The sequence below is a fragment of the Polypterus senegalus genome, chromosome 5, assembly GCF_016835505.1.
Source record: "Polypterus senegalus isolate Bchr_013 chromosome 5, ASM1683550v1, whole genome shotgun sequence".
Classification (NCBI taxonomy): domain Eukaryota; kingdom Metazoa; phylum Chordata; class Cladistia; order Polypteriformes; family Polypteridae; genus Polypterus; species Polypterus senegalus.
The window spans coordinates 49,838,006-49,859,531 of NC_053158.1; the positions used below are offsets into that span (position 1 = coordinate 49,838,006).

The window sequence follows — 21,526 nt, forward strand, 5'->3', positions numbered from 1 at the left end:
ATGACAGACACCCACTGGGTCACAGCAGCTTTGATATTCAATGCTAGCCAAAGGAGTGGGCCTTCTGCGCTCCTAGCCGTGCTCTTTAGTTGATATGGCAGTAAGCAGTGGTAAGCCCCCACCCAATCCCCCTCCACGCCTCACCCCCAGGGTCTTTATATGTACATCAGACCCCTCTCGTTAAGGCTGGGATCATCATGTTTGGTCCTGGTGGGCTGTAGATTTTTGCTCTGAAGCAGGTTTTGCTCACACAGCTTTTATGGCTTCATTTTGGTGAAATGATAAACGCGCGCCATGGAGTCTTTGATTTGTTTCATTTACATCCTGAAAAAAATCATCCTAAGAAAAGACAGTTTTGGGATTTTATTAAAAAGTAACATTTTTGAATGTTTGAAGTTTGAGCAACTGAATAAAGGTTTGTTTTGTCCTATTTTCAGATCACAATATGTTTTTGGAAGATCTTGATGATGACCCAAACCATTTTTCCTCCAAAGATCATGCACGACCATACTCGGTGGAGACGGTGGCCACAGACCCCTGGATGAGGCCTGGGACCTCAGAAACAATAAAGAGGTTCATGGCTAATCAGATGCGACGAGAGAGACCACCATCAGCGAGCCAGTATGTTTTAAACTGGCAGGGCCCTTCGACGTCCCATGGCTGAGGTCTCCAGCTCCTTTACGTCGATGTACGTGGCGCACCTTAGATTACGTGCTGAGTTTGGGACGCATGCCAGACTGGAAGTGCCCAGTGTTGGTGTTTTTCTAGGCCACTTGTTTGATTGTCGGTGTGTTGAGGCAGAAGACCTCGTGTGGACTGTCGAGTCCCCACCGTCGCAGAGCTCGCTTCTGGATGGCTTTCTAGATTTCTGGTAGAGCATCTGAACCCGTTTTTTATTTTACGTTATTTTATAATGCTGCTATGGTGTACCAGGTGTTTCCTGGTTAATGACTTTAAAGTCTCTAAAAGCAAACCTCCTTAATTTGAAAAAGTTTGGAAGTAATTTAAGCTGCTTATTAATTGAAAACAAAGGGAAATATTTAACACTATATTTAATACAGTATATATATATATATACACACACATTTTGGTTGTAAATTACTTCTGAATTAATGTTTTTAGAAAAAAAATTAAAATATATTTTGATTAATTTATGATTAACTCTGCTGTTGAATAAGTTCTTTCTATTTTGTGCCTTCATTTGGTTTGTGTTTCGATGACTGACTGTGTTGCTGCTGTGCCTAACAGGTCTCCACCGTTGTCTTCTTATCGGCTATTTAAACCTGCATTTAAATTGGAATTGCTTTCTTTAATCATAAAAAGACAAAATAATAAAGTTACGTTTACACATTACACACAGTGACACAAAGTCGGAAAGCCGAAAGTCTGCTTAGTTACGTCACTTTGACGAACGACCAACGTGTGCAGAGTTCGACCGTAAAGCAGTGAGAGGAGCCCATCGACTGCTCCTTATGGATACCCGGATACCGAAAAGAAGGAGCAAACGGCAGATATTGAAGAAGTCGTGTCAAGAAATGTGAAGAACTTAAAAAGAGGCAGCGGGGGCCACGTCGACAAAAGAGCCACACGGTGGAAGGACAATAAGACGGCCAGGAAAGAGAATATGTGAAGACAGGAAGAGAAATCTCATGTGATCAGAGGGAACAAAGCAGTGGCGATGAAACGGAAGGAAGCACAAAGTCACTCACAGGACTCTCTTGACTGCTAGACACAGGGTTGACTGCACAAGTGGCCATCTTATTCTGGTCTCTCTCCAAATCTGGTCCCAGGTAGGTATGGGTATTCCCTCAAGGTCCTGCCTGGTTGCCATACAGTTGGAGTTTGTCCAAGTGGAAGAGGTGGTCACTGCAATGTGTCTGAATTACAGAACAAAAATCCATTGACTGTTGACTCGGTGCAGACAATCGAAATAGTTAAGTGAAAGGACATGTCTGCTCAACTCTGTAGTCCTGCTGGGAAACTTCACCACGCACATGCTGAGGGACCTTTGAGGGGTACAGCCGGTGAATTATAATTGGCATTAAGTTTGTTCAAACACAGGCCTAGTCATGGGTGCACCTCGTACCAGAGGTGAGCAGCAGACTGTGTGGGTTGTCATCAGATCAGAGAGATGTTGAGCTGTCAACTGATCTCCACTTGGTGAGATGCTGGCTCAGAAAGATCTGAAGAGTCAGGCTAGTGGAGCCTTGAGACCATGGCAGTTAACTTTGGGACCCCATAAGGTGATTCTGACCAAAATAACCTGATAAAACTTTGACTTGAATGAGGGTTGTGCTTGAGATGACAAGAACACTTTTGATAATGTCCTAAGCTTAGAGGTTTTATTAGGAAAGGAGCCTTTTCAGAAGCTGAGAACATTTTGCTTTTAGAAAGGTCAACAGTGACAGGCCCATGGAGGATGAGGAGATTTGGCTGGAAATGCTGAAAGCAGATCATATTGTGACGCTGTCTTGGTTATTACAGTATTGCTTGAAGAGTTGGACCGGCAGACCAACTGGGTGTGTAACACTTTTGACAGAAAGCCTGTGGTGACACGTGTGTCCATTTTTGGAACATGAGGGTAGCATTGTTGTTTGCAGATCTATGTGAGCTTTGTTAGTTAAGTGTAATTAGGATGAGAGTCTGCAACTCCAAATCTGATGATAATTTCCTCTCAGTAAGACACCTTGTTGACAGTGAATTAGTGTATTTGTGGAAAGACTGATGAGGTTTGAAGCATGGCGCTGAGGAAGAGGAGATCCTTTGAGTTATCAGTTCATCCTCAGTCTTGATGATTAAAAAAACAAAAAAACAAAAGTCTAGCTGTGTAGGACAGAGTGAACATTGCCCATTCGGCTAGGCTTCAGTGGCACACCAGGCCTGTTAATCCAGCTGCATCTTCTTCCAGTTGTGTTCCAAACTAAGTGCCTGACCTCCAGCTCGTACCACAATCTGCCTGGACTCCATCTGATAACAAAGGTGAAAAGGAGGGCTGAAATGACATCTGCCCATGCAATCTTCTTAAGTTGGAAGGCATACAATGGACTCGAGCAAGAACAAAGAGTGCTATAAATCATGGAATGACAACTGGGTTGGACAGTAGAACTCACCTATGAAAAGTTCCTCATTTTGTAACATCTTCTTCCTCTTATTTTGGCTGCTCCCATTAGGGGTTGCCACAGCGGATCATCTTCTTCCATATCTTTCTCTCCTCTGCATCTTGTTCTACAGTATTGCACTCATCACCTGCATGTCCTTTCTAACCACATCCATAAACCTTCTATTAGGCCTTCCTCTTTTCCTCTTCCCTGGCAGCTCTGTCCTTAGCATCCTTCTTCCAATATACTCAGCATCTCCCCTGTGCACATGTCCAAACCAACGCAATCTCACCTCTCTGACTGTCCAACTTGAGCTGACCCTCTAATGTACTCATTTCTAATCCTATTCAACCTCGTCATTCCCAATGCAAATCTTAGCATCTTTAACTCTGCCACTTCCAGCTCTGTCTCCTGCTTTCTGGTCAGTGCCACCGTATCCAACACTTATAACATAGCTGGTCTCACTACCATCCTTTAGACCTTCTCTTTCACTCTTGCCGATACCCGTCTGTCACAAATTACTCCTGACACTGCCTGCACTCTCTTTATCACTTCTCTTCCTCAATCCCCGTTATTCTGTACTGTTGATCCCAACTATTTAAACTCATCCACCTTCACCAACTCTACTCCCTGCATCTTCACAATTCCACTGACCTCCCACTCATTTACACATGTATTCTGTCTTGTTCCTACTGACCTTCATTCCTCTTCTCTCTAGAGCATATCTCCACCTCTCCAGGGTCTCCTCAACCTGCTCCCTACTATCGCTACAGATCACAATGTCATCAGCAAACATCATGGTCCACAGCGACTCCTGTCTAATCTCATCTGGCAACCTGTCCATCACCACTGCAAATATAGAAAGGGCTCATAGCCGATCCCTGATGTAATCCCACCTCCACGTTGAATGCATTCATCACTCCTACCGCAGACCTCACCACAGTCACACTTCCCTCGTACATATCCTGTACAACTCTTACATACTTCTCTGCCACTCCTGCCTTCTTCATACAATACCACAGCTCCTCTTGAGGCACCCTGTCATATGCTTTCTTCAGGTCCACAAAGACGCAATGCAACTCCTTCTGCCCTTATCTAAACTTCTCCATCAACATCCTCAGAGCAAACATCACATCTGTGGTGCTCTTTCTTGGCATGAAACCATACTGCTGCTCACTAATCGTCACCTCACTTCTTAACCTAACTCCCACTACTCTTTCCCATAACTTCATGCTGTGACGCATCAATTTTATTTCCCTGTAGTTTCTGCAGTCCTGCACATACCCCTTATTCTTAAATTTTGGCACCAGTACTCCTCTCACTTTTCAAGATTCAATTAAACAATTTGGTTAAAAACTCCACTGTCATCTCTACTAAACACCTCCATGCTTCCACAGGTATGTCATCTGGACCAATGGCCTTTCCATTTTTCATCCTCTTCATAGCTGTCCTTACTTCCTCCTTGCTAATCCGTTGCACTTCCTGATTCACTATCTCCACATCATCCAACATCATCTCGCTCTCGTTCTTTTCATTCATCAGCCTCTCAAAGTACTTTTTCCATCTGCTCAACACATCCTCCTTGCTTGTGAGTACGTTTCCATCTTTATCCTTTATCACCCTTATCTGCTGTACATCTTTCTCAGCTCGTCCCTCTGTCTATCCAACCGGTACAGATCCTTTTCTCCCTCCTTAGTGTCCAACCTCTCATACAACTCATCATACGCCTTTTCTTTAGCCTTCACCTCTCTCTTCACCTTGCGCCTTATCTCCTTGTACTCTTGTCTACTTTCTGCATCTCTCTGACTATCCAACTTCTTCTTTGCCATCCTCTTCCTCTGTATACTCTCTTGTATTTCCTCATTCCACCACCAGGTTTCCTTTTCCTCCTTCCTCTTTCCAGATGTCACACCAAGCACCCTTCTTGCTGTCACCCTTACTACATCTGCTGTAGTTTCCCAGCTGTCTGGTAACTCTTCACTGCCACCCAGTGCCTGTCTCACCTCCTCCCTAAACTCAACCTTGCAGTCTTCCTTTTTCAACTTCCACCATTTGATCCTTGGCTCTGCCCTCACTCTCTTCCTCTTCTTGCTCTCCAACGTCATCCTACAGACCACTATCCTATGCTGCTTAACTACACTTTCCCCTGCCACCACTTTGCAGTCTTTGGTCTCCTTCAGATCAACTCTTCTACATAGGATGTAATCTACCTGTGTGCATCTTCCTCCACTCTTGTACGTAACCCTATGTTCCTCCCTCTTCTTAAAATACGTATTCACCACAGCCATGTCCATCTCTTTGGCAAAATCCACTATCCTCTGACCTTCTTCATTCCTCTCCTTGACACTATACCTACCCATCACCTCCTCGTCTCCACTGTTCCCTTCACCAACATGCTCATTGAAATCAGCTCCAATCACCACTTTTTGTCCCTTGGGTACACTGTTCATCACTTCATCCAACTCACTCCAAAAATCTTCTTTCTCACCCATTGCACACCCAACTTGCGATGCATATGCACTAACAACATTCATCATCACACCTCCAATTACCAGCTTCATTACTCTGCCTGACACTCTTTTCACCGCCAAAACACTCTTGACATACTGTTCCTTCAGAATAACTCCAACCCCATTTCTCCTCCCATCCACACCATGACAGAACAATTTGAATCCACCTCCGATCCACCTGGCCTTACTCCCCTTCCATTTATTCTCTTGCACGCACAATATATCAATCTTCGTTCTCTTCATCATATCTGTTAACTCTCTCCCCTTACCAGTCATACTGCCAACATTCAAAGTTCCTACCCTCAGTTCCACTCTCTTTACTTCCCTCCTCTCCTCCTGCCTCCAGACACGTCTCCCCCCTCTTCTTCAGCCAACAGTAGCCCAATTTCCACCAGCACCCTGTTGGCTAACAGTACTGGTGGCGGTCGTTGTTAACCCGGGGCCCGACCGATCCGGTATGGAGATTTGTATTGTTGGCTGCATATTGATTTGGCAAAACTTTACACCGGATGCCCTTCCTGATTTAAGCCTCCCATTTATCTGGGCTTGGGACCAACTTGAAGAAACACACTGGCTTGTGCATCCCCTGTGGCTGGATTCCTGATTTCGTAACATAAAGTGACTAATTCAATCAGGAGAGTTTAGAGTGCCTTCTTATTTTATACTCACACTCAAATGATCTCTCCGGAGAATTCTGAACACCCTCTCCAAAATGCTGATAGGCCTCTCCGTCTCTCATTGGGGGGCTGAAAATCGAGATCCAGTCTGCCAAGCCAAATGCAGGAGAAGCAGAAGTGAACTTCAGCAACTAAACTCTTGTACTAGGAAGAGTTGTGCTATTCTGTATGAAGCTGCAGATGACACAGCAAAGAGTGCGACTAAAATGAAAAAGGGGTCATACAGCAAAGACAAAGAGTACACTTCAATGCAAGATGAATTTGCCGCTTGAACCCAGAGCTGCAACAAAGCAAAGGACATCACCTTTAAAAAGTTGGTACCTTAAAAACTATCTGTACAGAGATAAATTAGAAATCTAAATAGCAACCAGCATCTCTGTACGCCTGTCTAGTCTGTCCATGCCCTGCCTTATATGTCAGTATATGTTTACAGTTACATTTCTATAATTATTATTATTATTATGTTTATCAATAAATTGTACTATTATCTTTCTTAAAACGGGTGTGCTTCATTACCTTTATTTAAGTCTAAAGGCTGAAGACTCTCCTCCTACGACAGATAAATGAAGTCAGAGCCTTACTGAACTGTTACCAATTACAGCATTGCTGATGGCAGGAGAGACTGATCATTGATTATCTGAGTTAAATACATTTCTCCTCCTCTTCGTCTCCTACATTATAATGGTGTCGCGGGGTGGGCTCAATAAATGACACTGCTTACAGCAGCCAAAAACAGTCTGGGAATTTGCTGTGAGCACCTGACGTGGGGTACAAAGCAGTCGCCACCATCATGTGGAAGGCGCACTAACATCACACAGAGCACCAGCAGACTGACAGATTATTTTTTAATCTAATAGTTTCTTTTCATCAGCATCTGTATTGCAATATTGCATACTACGTAAACTTGTAATCATTATTAACCCTGGTTATTCCTTGCTTTCTTTTCCGCTTTCCAGTGGCAGCATTGTGTGCCACCGCCATGTGCAGCCACCTGAGGTGGCAACTGTGGACGAGGCCCACTACAGTCAGGGTGAAGCATAAAAGCAAGAACCACCACAGCACAACCATGTTTGGGAGAGACGCCCCTGGGGGCTGGCTGGTTGTTTGGCCTTGAACCCCACTAGCTTTATTTTCTCCAACATTTGCCAGCTGGAGTTTATGGTTTTGCTGACCTCCTTGACTGTTAGATTTCTCATTATAATCTTGAGAGACTTAAAACCGACAGTAGTAATGTAATCCATTATAAGGACTCCATGTTATTAGTTACTTGTTTATCTGTACTGATTAATTTTTTTTTGGCATTTCATTTATCTATTTATTCAGATACATAATTCTAATTTCTCCTTCTTTTTACTTGTACGTTTTTTGTTTAACATAAGCTACAAATTTGGTACAAAAATAAGCTGTAGAAATGGCACTTGTTGCTAGATGATGGCGCACTCACCTTCATGCCATCTCAAACTCCTGTAAACATCACAGCCTTCGGCTCTGCCAGTTTAACCCGCCGCCGTTTGCCTTCAATGACTGCAACCAACTTGTGCCATCAGAGATCGGCTGGAGTGTTGATGGCTCTCCTGTGTCTCTGGAAGTCTCCCAATAAACACCTGAAATGGTTACATGACAAGGTAGTCCTTCCTCATCATGGAGGAGCGCAGTCACCTCAGGCCTCGTGCCCAACTACCTCTGACCACAACTAACACTGCTCAAGTGTAAGGCGCCTCATTTATGCCATGCATTGCTTGCGAGAGCCCTCATTTCTTATCCATACAGTAATACTTTTAGTAACGGACCACCTAATGCAGCGTTTGTTAAACTGTTTGTGACGACTCGCCATATGGTTATAAAATCAGAGTTCATTCTGTGGCCTCCATGCAGCATCCTATTTACAACAGGAGTACACAAGCAGCACAGGGCACCTGAGATTCTACGGCACAAAATTATTAAAAAAGCCCCCCAAATGTCACCACCTACCCTCTCAGACTGAGATGAGTGACAAACAAGGCCACGTGTGATAAAGGGGGACAGATAAGGACACGGCAGAAGAGCCTGTGAGGTGACTGAGACGCAAGGCTGAAATGGCGGCTCCGGCACAAACTTATGAAGGGCGAATGAATCGAGTTGGGGGTACACGCATGTAAAGCTAAAGGCAGATTAAGCGGGCATGAACAACTGGGGGCACATTTGCTGTGGCGGCACACATCAAGTCTAAATCTGCAGCAGAGGTGCAAAGGCCATTTTGCATTAAACTTTAAAACTGTGACGAGAAGGCACAGTAAAGTGTCTTGGTAAACGTCAATCTGCTGCTAGTGTGACGGACGTGACTGTTGGACCACCGGGAACTGCAAGAACACAACAAAATATCCAAAGGGAGACGTAAAGCACAATGCCAGCGTGTAGCACTAAACAGTTCAAACATATAAAACACAAATAATGCCAATGTTTCTTAGGAATTCTTTTTTTATTCAATTTATTGAACTGTTCAATGAAAAGTGAGATATACTGAACTATTATCAGACTCATTTAGAAAAATGCATTTTAATGATGGAGCTAAAATGAGGACAAGGTAAATAAGCTGCATTGATTGCTTGCTGTTTTTTGACTACTTTATTCTTTAGTCATTCCATTCATGGGATCGGACAAGTTGAGCAACCATTCATTCTGTCCTTTCAAATGACACCAAATCCTCGCCCTTCTTCAATTCCTCTCCACTTTACTGAATCTTCCACTCAAGTGATTACACCGGCAGGGATTGATTACCAGTTTGGAATGGCAAATTATTTGGATTTATTAAAAAGATGTTTGCTTTCCACTTTTCTCGTAATAGTAATATTCATGTGGGAAATGTACTTGAAAGGAAACAAAAATGTTTAGTGTATTTTTTTTATTGGATGGCCATTGTTGTGTCTTTTTGCTAATGCAGCAAGTCGCCTACATACTGTATCGATGAGTTCTGTTCGCAAGTCCAACCAAGTTAGCTTTGGCACCCAATGAACACAATGCAGCTCCTAGAGAAAACATGTACAGGTACATGTATAGTTATTTGCACACAAGAGCTTTTTAAAGTTGATATTTGTATTTTTTGTTGTAGATTTTTAGTGCATTTTAACAACAAGCAACTGGAAGTTATTTTTTATTCCCATTGTTTTCCATCTGCTCATCAATGGTGAACGAGCCCACGTATGCAGACCTCGAATACCTCTCTCTCAACTCTTATTGAAAACTTACTTTTACTGTACATACATAAAAGTTAATATTCTCACTGTGAGATTTTTGAGACCCTGACAACCAGGCAGGGATTGCTTGTCCTCTACCGGTGCAACTGAAGGTTGAAAGGCTCACCACGTAACGTGTCCGTTCCCTGCTGGTCGATGGGACACAATTAAAACGAACTGCTGCCTTGGCCGGGTGTTCACTTGCGGTCTACCCTATTTTTTGGGGGAGCGACTGCAAGATGATGACAGCATCACTATGTGCACGGTGGGGATCCTGTGGGTGCTGAAGAGACCGCTCCCCGTTTGGAGAACTTCGAGCCGACAATGAAACTGGTCTCTTTTTTAGAAACATGGACTCCCGTTCTTCTCTTGTGCAGATCTGTGACTGACGTATTACTTATGTACAGTATTTCTGCGTTTATTTCAAGTGCATTTATCAACAAACAATCGTCTTTTTACGTTTTCAGTCAGCTGATCTTGGTAGACTCGCTTGTGGTTAGCGACCTGGTATACATTGCAAAAATATGTTCCATGATCTCGGCCATGTACGAACGAGCGACGTCTACCATCTTGCTCTACTCTCTCCATTATTTTCACTTTTGTTTCTATTGTTATTGACGGGCACTTTTTAGCAGTACATAATCACTGTTTTTATGCTTCATTCCAGATATCTTGGGCTTGAAATAAAGCACGATAACTCAACATAAACAGAGATGCACTCCTGTGACTGAGAATGTAAGCAATACGAGCGCGGGCTTTAACGCTCTGCCTAGTGGCGGACACACAAACCAACAACTCCAAATTTGAAGCTACGGTACGGTTTTCAAATTTTCACTTATTTAAATCATTTTTATTTTATTGGACATGCAGGTTTGCATCTTTGAAAGTTCGTATGTAGAGGACTTACTGTAATCCTCTTTCTGGGCCACAGGATGGCACAGATTTTCTTTTTTGGCTGCTCAGATTAAAAAGTTAAATGACGCATGGTCTAATAACAGAGGAAAATAACACCATGGATGGATCACTTCTAAAATAATGACATAAGAAAGGAATTTCCTATGGTGTATTATACAAAGCACAAAGCAGTAGAAAGCGTCAAAAAATGGTTTCCTTAACAAAGAGCCACCATCTTCACACCACAAGTACACTCTTCTCGTCATTGCCTATCATATTAAATCCTGGGCTCAGACACAAACCAAGCAGAATGTCAGACATAAATAAATAAGCTAAAGTCACTACTGAACACTGCAGCCCAGACTCTGCGTTTGCTTTTTAGAAGACTTTCTGTCCTCTGCCATTTTGTCAAGAGTAGGCCTTCCTCTGTTCTGTGTCAGCTGATCATGTCATGGAAAGCTTCTAACAGAGCAGAACAGGACAGGAACAAACACAAGCTGAGATGTTGATTTCAATATAACACAAGTACTCCTTTTGTCACCTCTGGAACTTCTGTGGATCGAGGCAGGATGATGTCAAATTCGACAACGTGCTACTCCATCTCTCAAACCCAAACTCTTCAACATTGGATTAATGGCAAAGTGGTAAGGATTAACCTGGACGACTTTACCAACCTGCTGTCGATTAAACTTTTTTGCTGTTATAAAGACAGAAGTCCCATCCCCCCCAAAAAAATAGTGCTTTGAAAAGAGGGACCCTCCTGATAATCTGAAGCGGTGTTAAGAGTTGACAAAAAGAAATCAGGGCCTGATCAAATAGACACTTCAGACATCGTAGCAAGACAAGGACTCACGTGACTCCAAACCGCACGTTACAAGTGTTCTCAGAGTCAGATTAAGGAAAATGTATCAGGGTCAAGACCCTCATTGTGAGTGGGTCACATTTCTGGAATGTCTCCTAGTCAAGGCCTATTTTATTTATCAGACCATCACATGGCCTTGCAGAAATATTCCAAAATGTTGCCAGCTCACAGATTTTTTTTTTTTTAACTCTCATGATCAAAAATGATCTCCTGAAATCTAAAAGCAGACTTAAGCCGACATTGTTAAGTGAAAAACTGAGCCACAGTCCACCCTGTAGTAACACTGACGTCACCCACAAAAGCAGAAGCTCTTGTTCCACCCAGGGTGGGGTCGGGGATTCTCTTTCTATGGCCCACCAAGATGGACAGGCTGACGCACTTTCTCTCACAGGCAGAGTCTTATTACATTCTGCTACCAAAATGAAAGAGTTCAAACTCAGGTCACATGCAATAAATGACAATGCTTATTTATCAAATATCACCACAATTAACAATAAGAATTAACAAAATAAAATGCAGATTTGTTGGTAGTACCCGATTGTCTCCGTAATGAAGCTGCTGCTTTAATTCCGCAGTATAAATTCTCTACTGGCAGTTACAGTGCGTTTCGTCTTTGCTCCTTTAACAAAAAGAAGTTAAAAGAGTATTCAGTGCCTGGACAGTCTTTGTCCCACATGGACTATCATATCTCTCAGGGTAGTCCTTTCATTTTTACTGTTTGTGGTTCACAGCCCTTTGTGACAGTCATTCCTGTGCTTGTGTGGCATTCAGCCACTTTTATGGTTGTTACAAAGCATCCATAGACAGGGAGACCATCAACACCGAGTTACACGCAACTTCAGTGTACAGTGCGGTGACTTCAAACAGTTCAGATTAAGTTGGACTTACAAAGCCTGGCAACTCAGTGGCACATTCACTGTTGCTATGACAGCATTCGGACCGGACCCCCTAACCTCACAGTCAACCGCAATAAACAGTAAACCTGCTGAGCAGACAAATCACTACCAGTGAAGGAAAGATCAAGGGCAGCTGCAGAACCCCAATGAATATCTCTGCCACTTGTTCCACCACTCATGGTCTCTGGACCCTTTTCCTACAGGTATACTCTTGAATCAGAGTTGTCCACACACACACATACATCAACCTCCTACTGCACATGACACACATTCTGTATCCTGCAACTCACCATTTTCAAAAATCTGCTGCTTATTCAGGGTCACAACACACAACCTACGATTTCAGAGTTTTGCCTTAAAGGTGTCAATGTCGACCTTTCCAGTTTTGTATACCATGAAAACCAAGTCAGTCCTTAGCAATTAAAAATTCAAGAAATTAAAATACATTCTTCATACATTTATGTAATACAAAGTTTAACTTGACTCTCATGAGCAAAGTGTTTGTGCACTCACCATTGTGTCGTCTTCACATGCTCCTCACTTGAGAATCGCAGTACACAAGTGTTGAACAACAATACACAGAGCTTAGCCTTTTCATTTTATGGACTCTTTGTCCTAATAAAAGAGGTTTATTTTCAGATGTGGTCATTTGTACACATTCAGCATTTCATTTACTTGAGGCAAACATTACATTCATAACAAAGCGTCAATGCACTGGCACAGTTTACCACTCCTGTGCACAGGCTTCCAAAACATATTGTGAAAATAACCCGGAAATAAAGCTGAGCACCGAGCGCCATCTTGTTTTAAGAGTAGTTCAAAATTCTGGCTGACAGTTCAAGTCCATTGCGTCCACCAGGCTCTGCTCCATCTTTCTCCTGCTGTGCCATGAGCGGTGTACTGCAGTGTACATCCAGGTCCCAGACCCTCCCTCGGTCACTAAAGGTCAGATGCATGCATGTGGGACAAAGTTTTGACACTAATGCTGGATTTTCATCCTGGTGCTGGTACAGCTAATGTCATTCCTTCTCATTTTTTGACTCATTTGTATACAAGTGTACAGAAAACCAATTCTCTGCTTTGTTTTAATCGACAATTTACATATTTTACTTTTTGCAACCTAAAATGAAAGCACACATCATTAAAGTTTCCTTTGCACAGAGGAGTGGTGGCTCTGAGGCTAAGGATCTGCGCTGGTATCCAGAAGGTTGCAGGTTCGAATACCCATCAATGCCTAAAGAGATCGCACTCTGCCGGGCCCTTAAGCAAGACCCTTAACCTGCAATTGTTTCAGGGGCGCTGTACAATGGCTGACCCTGCGCTCTGGCCCCAAGGGGTATGCGAAAACTAACAAATTCCTAATACAAGAAATTGTGTAAGGCAAAATAAAAAAGTAGTGCTGTAAACTTGAAGACATAAGACTTGACCACAGCTAAAAGGGGAGTCAAATAAAGTGAAACACAATCAATCGCCACACAGTGGGCCAGCTAATGCACGACGACGCCGATGAAGAGTTCAAAAACTTTATTGACCTGTGACCTGATTAGAATGTGCCAGATGATAACCAATATTGTACAGAAAGTTGTACAGATTTTTACCATAGAAAACTTTACATTGCTGTACCATATACATTTTGCTCCTCGGTTTTCTACATCACCTGTGACTAGGAATGCTCTTCATCCGATTTACCATCAAAAGCATAGTTCACAGTAGTATGATATATTATCATATATTAGGTCATCCCCAAACCAAAAATTGATTTTCTTTTTATTATATTTAATATTAAATTTGTACACATACAGTGAAACCTACATCAAACATGGAGAAAGATCGGTGACAGTTTCAGACGTATTTCCAATTACTTTGCAGTGATTCCAGTTCTAAAGGACCCCCGCGACTGGTTCTTTTCAATTTTTAAATAACTCTCTGTACATACTATTTCCATTTCACGTGGAATAGTCTCATTGGCTCCAATATGTTTTACACCATTCAGCAAATGATCCCTGGTATCAACACCTTTTCCCATCATTGCTTTAGCAATGGTAGTAGGAAATAAGATTCACATAATGTAAAATCCCCAGTGCATAAGGAAATAAAATCAGAGTGAGGAAAAAAAAAATGAAATTTTAAAAAAAAAAAAATCTCCTGGAACAGTTTTAGTGTTACAGTTCTGCATATATTTCAACCAAATCCAAAATGATGGGGGAGAGAAATATGTTGTTTCTAACTTTCTGTATTACGTGTTGCTTTGTTTTCTTCTCTTTATGTTCCTTTCTTCTCAGTCGAATGCATTTTGCAGTGACATTGCGATAATGCATCCTTCAGATAACGCAGGACGACGAAAATGAGTATTCTTTAAATGCATTTTCCTTTTAGATTATTCTTCCAGCTCTACAATGCAGTCACCAGAACAGGAGCCTTCAGCGTTTCTCTGCTTCGATCTGTGCAATTTGCTTATTATGACTGGGTGCATGCGCAGCATGAACCAAATGGGAGTGCCTCTTTACCATTAGATTTCCTGAAAGCTGCAAGGGAACAGAGGACTGCAAGCCAGGATTAGTTGAAAGCATCCATAGTACCCTCAAGTAGGCCTCAGTCCACCATCAAAAAACCATTCCTGAGGGACCCAGAAATGTATACTGATGCAAACGACACCATTGCAAGTTGATCCTCCAAGACAACCTGGGAATCTTCATATCCGATTACCATTCATGGATCTCTGTTACTGCTTGTCGCATCCTTGCTCCTGTTCACAGGCCTGTGAAATCTGAAAGACAATCCCAATACGCAGAAAGAATTTGCGCAGCACAGCCCGTAGTTCAGGAATCAGGTCAAATTGCATAATATCACAAAGAAGGGGATAGTATCTTGATGCATGAGCCTTGAACTAAAAAAAATAAAAATAAATAAATAAATGCTGGCAACAACTATTTTTTTTTTAAATCACAAGTGATAACAAAGACTGGATTCAAGCAGAAACTACAAACACATAGTCAGTAGACATTTAGGTTTTGTTGTGTGACTGGCCAGCACTTAGACTGATGCAACACCCTTCATCATGCAAGATGTGAGGCCTATGCAGTTACTTCCATGTAGCGACGACCAGAAACCAGCTCCAGAGGCCAGTCCTTGTGTCTACTGAAATGAAAGTCAAAACTGAAATGTTGTGAGTGCCTATGTATTTGCTTTTTCTATTCCAACCTATTAACTTCAGAAATCATAAAATTAGTTGATTAGGGTACACCTGTGTATAATTAAAGTGTCACATGATGTCTGCATAAACAGACCTGTTCTGAAGGGCACTGTCACTGCAACACCACTAAGCAAAAAAAATGAAGACCAAGGAGCACTCTAAGCAGGTCAGAGACAAGTTGTGGAGACATGTAGATCAGGGTTGGGTTATAACAAATATCCCAGGCTTTGAAAATCCCACAGAGCAGCATTAAATCCATTATAACAAAATGGAAAGCATATGGCACCAGTACAAACCTGATAAGAAAAGGCTGCCTAACAAAACTCACATAGGGTATGAAGGGTATTAATCAGAGATGTAACAAAAACAACAAGAATAACACAGAAGGAGCTGCAAATATCCACAGTGGATATCTGTCAATAGGATAACTTTAAGCCATACAATCCATAAAGTGGGGCTTTATGGAAGAGTGCAAGAAAAAAAGCGCTTTAAAAAATTCCTTAAAAAAAAAAAAAAACTTGTTTGGAGTTTGCCCAACAGCATGTGGTGGACTCCCCAGATACATGGTAGAAGATTCTTAGGTCAGATGAGGCTAAAATTGAACTTTATGGATTATGCATACTTTCTCAAGGGAGCTGTAATAAATGGGACAGTGTAAACAACAGCCACACTATGCACCAAGGTGTAGCTGCTTTTGATTTGCACATGTACTGACATCTGTGCTCTCACACAATTTTTGCTTTTTTTATTTATTTTTTAAAAGTAATATATATATATCATCAAAAATGAAGAATGCCTTATAACATATTTAATAAAAAACTATTTCAAACTTATTGATAAAATTACAGTGATGCAATATCACTGTACTTAAAACCACAAAACATAAATTTGTTTAAACTGAACCATGGGTATGTACAGTGTGTTGCACAAATTTCTTAGTTTTTGATAATGATACATTCATTACCTCATGGAGCTAAAATATGCATAATGATTGCATATAAACCCACCAGTAAGTGACAATATACAGGTGGTCTCCTGTTGCTATATTCACTGAGATACCACAGCTTACAGGCGTATGTCAGACACCAAGAATTGCAAGATGTGGGTTCTACAACTAAAAGGCAGCCGTTGATGTTGCAGCTGGCCTATGATGGAGGTTACTGTGAAGCTGCACATGCCACTGGTTACATTCAGCGACACACGAAAACACAAAATAACTGAAAATGTTGAAAAAGTACATACTGTGCTACGCTTCAAGCTGCATTAATCTGTTCCAAAACAGCTTTGCTTTGTTTATAAGCAGAAATGGTAAGTTGCTAGACAGAAATTAGTTGAAATTCAGTTGAAAGAAACAATTTCTGGGTTTTATGCACTCGCTCAAAGTAGACACCACCATATGAGTTCAACCTGCCTCTGTGTGTGTGTGTGAAATTTGTTTGTAAATTAATACCTGAAATGACTTTATGCTAAACTCAATCACATGTCCTGATCTTAAATAATAACCTTGTAAGATAATTCTTACCCGCTCATCACTTATTTTAAGGGCTTTAGTAAGAAAGAGGAGAAGGAGATTTGTCCATGCTTCTCTGTGGCTTTCAGAGGTCAGTGTCAGAAAGTAACTGATAGCCTCACTGCACACACTGTTCAAAATAAAAGTAGAAACAGACAGAAAAATAACATTATTCAAGTTTTAAACAACATGAATTTAAAAAATGTTTAATAATATGCAAATCTGTATTTTTAAAAGTGTTAAGTAATAAATGCAACTAATGTTAGCAGCAATTAAATACCAAGTGTACTGGGGTTATGAGAAGCCTTAACAGGTTTCCTCTAAAATCATCCCTAGAAATAAGGGAGTGACAAGTGGTTGGGTAATCAGGTAAAGACAGGCTCCCAGTTCTACAAGACAAATGAATAGAGAGAGATGAAAAGTTTAGGGGAAAAACTGAACGGAGTTCTTGAAGTGAACATAACCCAGTTTATAACATTTAGTGTACTTTACTACATTGCTGCTTCAATATGAAAAGCACAACAACAGACACTGCATAAAGGACATCAAAAAACTAGTCTGTGTATAAGTGGTGAATTGCACTGAGAAGCACAACACTCCAAGTTTATTATCCAGCAATGGCTTCTCTGTGCCTGTGAGAATTACTGTACTTAATCTGCCAGTTCTTCAGCTGTAGAAATATGGAAACAATTGTAATGTACACATAAAACAGTTCAGAGGAATGCGCACTACGAAAACACAAGATATATACATTTAAATATACTTACCACTCATAAAGAACTATATATTGTTCAAAACAAAGAATTCTGACTTCAATTTCCAGTTTACAAGATTTCCTTCCTAGTTATGTTAACTAGATAACTTATTCTCTGAACTATGTCCTCAATCATAATATAGGCAATTTCAAGTGTTAAAAAACTATCTGAATGAATCTAAATCTAAATTGCCATGTTAATATACTTCTAAAATGTTTCTTTCTAGCATTTTGTTATTAAGCTATTCATTAATTACCAAATGGTTTACTGCTTGCAAATGGCACAAGGGTTGATACTGTTTGAGGATACTGTACATTGGTGCCTTGTCAGCACCTGAATTACAGGCTCAAGGATAAACAAAACTGCAGTGGGGAACAACAAATAATTTAATAGAGATCTCCCAAATTGTGGGTGGGCAGCAAGTGTATACTCTGCACTATGTGCAATCCTGCTATTTATTAAGGAGGACATGTTCTCTTAGGATTAGGACTACAGGAACACATGGTATTAGTAGAAGGAGAGACAGAATGATGACCCCCAAGGAGTTCCAGAAGGTGTTCCCAACCACAAAAGTGATCCCTAACTTAAATGCTACAGTAAACCTGAATAAGGCAGTGAGCTGGACAAAGCTTCAGCTAGTACAAGGAAGAGAGACCAGTAGATGGAGGGATTTATTTTGGTGTACAGGAATGGCCAGAAAGGCATGAAGGTTTTATTTATCTATTGTTTATTGCTACTTCTGTTAATCATCTACTGTATGTGCTTTATTTATAATAAACACTCCTTTGTGTTACCTTGGCCAACCTGGTGTTTACTATGGGATCAGTGGCACCTCAAGAGGCACACTAATGTCTAAAATACCTAAAGAGTAATCAAGAATTATGGCTAAAAACTATGATTAACTATGAACTTCAACTTTTTGATAGTGTTCCTAGTTATTCCACTGACTTGCAGTAGACTTCAGCTGTCACTGCTTTAAAGCTTATACTGAAATACCTTCTATTATAGCTTCTATTTATAAAAGAAAAAAAAAGGTATTTATCCCCAACCACATTTTTTTGTGCCACAGCACAGAATCTTAAAGTATTTAACTGAGAATTTTTTGCAACTTATTAATATCAAATCCTCTATAATGTCTAACTTAAAAATCCAAACATTTTCTAAGTAGATAAAAGTATATTAATGTGTAGTAATCAGACAGCCATTTGTGCACTATAGCAGTTTTGAGTTGGATTGCCACTTACTTTAGCAGTCTCTGCTGCACTTCTTCCCAGGCATCACTTCTGCTGTTGTCTGTATACATCCGGAAAAGAATACGCAGACAACATGCTAGGCTGCTAGTCTCTTGTTTCAGAAGGTTAGGTTTTGATTTGCCTTTGAAACCTAGTAAAACATTAAAAAACGATTAACAGGTTATCACTCCTAAAGGAGAGGACTCCAGCTGGACTAAGAGCAAAGTGCAGAAGAGAATTCTGAATTGAAATATTATATTATTTACTTTTTCAGACAGATGGAAACAATCATCTGATTTATCTGGTTGCTACTCCTCCTCGTCCTCCATCAGTGTTGTGACTGCTCATTTTAGTGCTCATGTGAAGGGTTAATATTATCATATGTCATTTGGGGCAACAGATTTTAAAATAACATAGCCTGCATACAACGCAAGAAAACCTATATACCATATTTTTCCCGATTATACCCCTGTATAACCTGCACACAACACTACCCTGAATAGCCTGCATGTTTAAACTTTCATGAAAAAGAACATATGTAACCAAAACACAAATTAACCCACGCACCACTTGTAACTGTCACATTTCCCACCATAAAAGTTATTTATTATTGAACAACTGGGGATGACATATTTTATAATTAAAAAAAAAACTATATCCTCCATCTAATATTTTTTGTAGCTCAGCAATATCTGGTGAAAGTCAGTTGTGAAATAGCAAACCAGCTTCTCCTAGAGTTCTTCTATTACATGCTTTTGGCTGTTACAATATTATTACATGTATCTGTAAATTTTAGATTTAAGTCCAGTTTAGATACTGTGTCAAACACAGTCATCAAAGTGGAGAATGACTTGCAGATGTTGAATTGTGGATAAATGGGACTCCTCTATCTTCTCCTGCAACAGGCAGATCTTTCACTAATGAAAAATGGGACTATCATTGCCACTATCTTGGCAAACCAAGACATCATGCAAGATGCATTGGTATTTGTGTTTAGGGGAATAGCAGACATTTTTATAACAACCCTGCAACATCTAAACCTATGTATGTCTACTACGCAGGTTAAGTCAACTGCAGTACCAAAAAATCTTACCTGAATGTTAAAACTGATAACGGAATGTAAATAAGCATCTGATTGTTTTTTCCTCACACTAATTTTTACATTGTATCACTGTAGACCCACTATGTTTTCTTTTTTTGCATGTCTTCTACAAAGTGAACATCAGCCTATGCACATTATTGAGTGTTAGCTTGTGAAGTCCCTTAGTTGATAGAAAGCCTTCATTCAGAAAGCATTTGGGGGCTGATTTGTCTAACCCACCTGATCTGCTCTTAGATTGAACCACATTGTGAAAGTCACTCTTGCAGTCTAGATCACTCTAGATGATTTAATGCTATTTTATGCTACAACTGTTAAGCACCCATGTATGAAACATGGTCCGTTTTTCCTGATTAAACACAAAGGGAAATGGCTGATGTAATTCTTATTTTCATTGTTACTATAACATCACATTTTTAAAGTGTCTTTTTGGCAGTGTGCATTTTAGTTAACTTTGCCAAAACACAGTTTTACATACAGTCTACTCTATAGCATTGTTTGAAGTAATAGGGTATAAAAGTTATTATATTGATTCAACTGTAAAGGTGAAAGAGATCATTTATGTTAGTTTCATAAATCAGTTCTTGAATACCTGCTTCCATCTACAGCACCGCCAAATACTCAACTGGCTTAGTGAGAAAGTCAAGCCCAGCAGACAATATTGACTACTAGTAGTTTTTTTTTTAAATTTTTTTATAAATATTCTTCTATTCTGCTTTGAAACTAACTACAGCCTATGCTTAGTATGCTTTACCTGTATTTCCCTGATAAACACTTAAGTTCTTATTTCTAAATTACTTTAAATAAAAGTATCACAAATAAATAATGCTAATAGTGTGTTGCAGAGATTGGGATTCTGTAGAATACACAAAAATTATGAAACAATGAGACACACACAACAGATTGCGAACAAGACTCATTTCATTGTTTATTGAACAATACAGCACTACCCATCCCCCACAACCTTAGCCTGAAATAATAAATTTAACAATAATTTTAGTTAATAATCCTAACTTTCCTCTTTTAAGTCAGTGGGAAACCGATGTTTTATACTATATAATATAATAATATTTTAGAATAAGCTCTTAAAGCACCGAGGAAGCAATTCTTTTGGCATTTCTTTTTCTTCTATTGCCCTTTTAAACTAATCAATTTAGGTATGTTTACAGGCTTTAAGTTTTACTCCGTTGGCCATGCTTTCTTTTTTAGGGGTGGGGGTTTGGGAAGTTGTTTTCATCCTTTTTTTTTTGTAAAAATTGATTTATTTGTATGGAATGATTACAAAATACAAAAAAAAAGAAATAATAATAATAATTTAACAATTGTTCATATTTAGACATTAATAGTCTAACTGCACTATTACAATAATGATTCGAAAATACCATGGGTCATTACAGAGACCCATCAGTTCATTCACTCCTGAGCTACTTTGAGTAAATGCCTTAATATATAAAGTGAAGATGACTAGGGAACAGAACAATTTTCTGTGCAGGAATATTTCAGACAAAATTAAATAAATATGCAAATAAATAAATGTATTTTTTAAATGTAACAATAAATAGTAAAGCAATATGTGAGCATAAACAAT

General features: G+C 40.1%; 2 protein-coding genes across 7 annotated transcripts in view; one reads left to right on the plus strand and one right to left on the minus strand.

Moving 5' to 3' along the window:
• LOC120530270 (centrosome and spindle pole-associated protein 1) overlaps nucleotides 1–1,078 on the plus strand; it is a 115,842-nt gene extending 114,764 nt beyond the window's left edge. For all 5 annotated transcript variants that reach the window (XM_039754605.1, XM_039754609.1, XM_039754607.1 and 2 more), the window contains one exon: nucleotides 438–1,078. In XM_039754605.1, the coding sequence (XP_039610539.1) occupies nucleotides 438–664 (227 nt within the window). In that variant the 3' untranslated portion in view covers nucleotides 665–1,078. The remainder of the gene's footprint in view (nucleotides 1–437) is intronic.
• Nucleotides 1,079–13,658: 12,580 nt separating this feature from the next.
• arfgef1 (ADP-ribosylation factor guanine nucleotide-exchange factor 1 (brefeldin A-inhibited)) overlaps nucleotides 13,659–21,526 on the minus strand; it is a 216,419-nt gene continuing 208,551 nt past the window's right edge. For both annotated transcript variants that reach the window (XM_039754611.1, XM_039754610.1), the window contains 3 exons: nucleotides 18,852–18,990; nucleotides 16,865–16,982; nucleotides 13,659–15,036 (listed from right to left, as the gene is read on the minus strand). In XM_039754611.1, coding sequence (XP_039610545.1) covers nucleotides 14,872–15,036; nucleotides 16,865–16,982; nucleotides 18,852–18,990 — 422 coding nt within the window. In that variant the 3' untranslated portion in view covers nucleotides 13,659–14,871. The remainder of the gene's footprint in view (nucleotides 15,037–16,864; nucleotides 16,983–18,851; nucleotides 18,991–21,526) is intronic.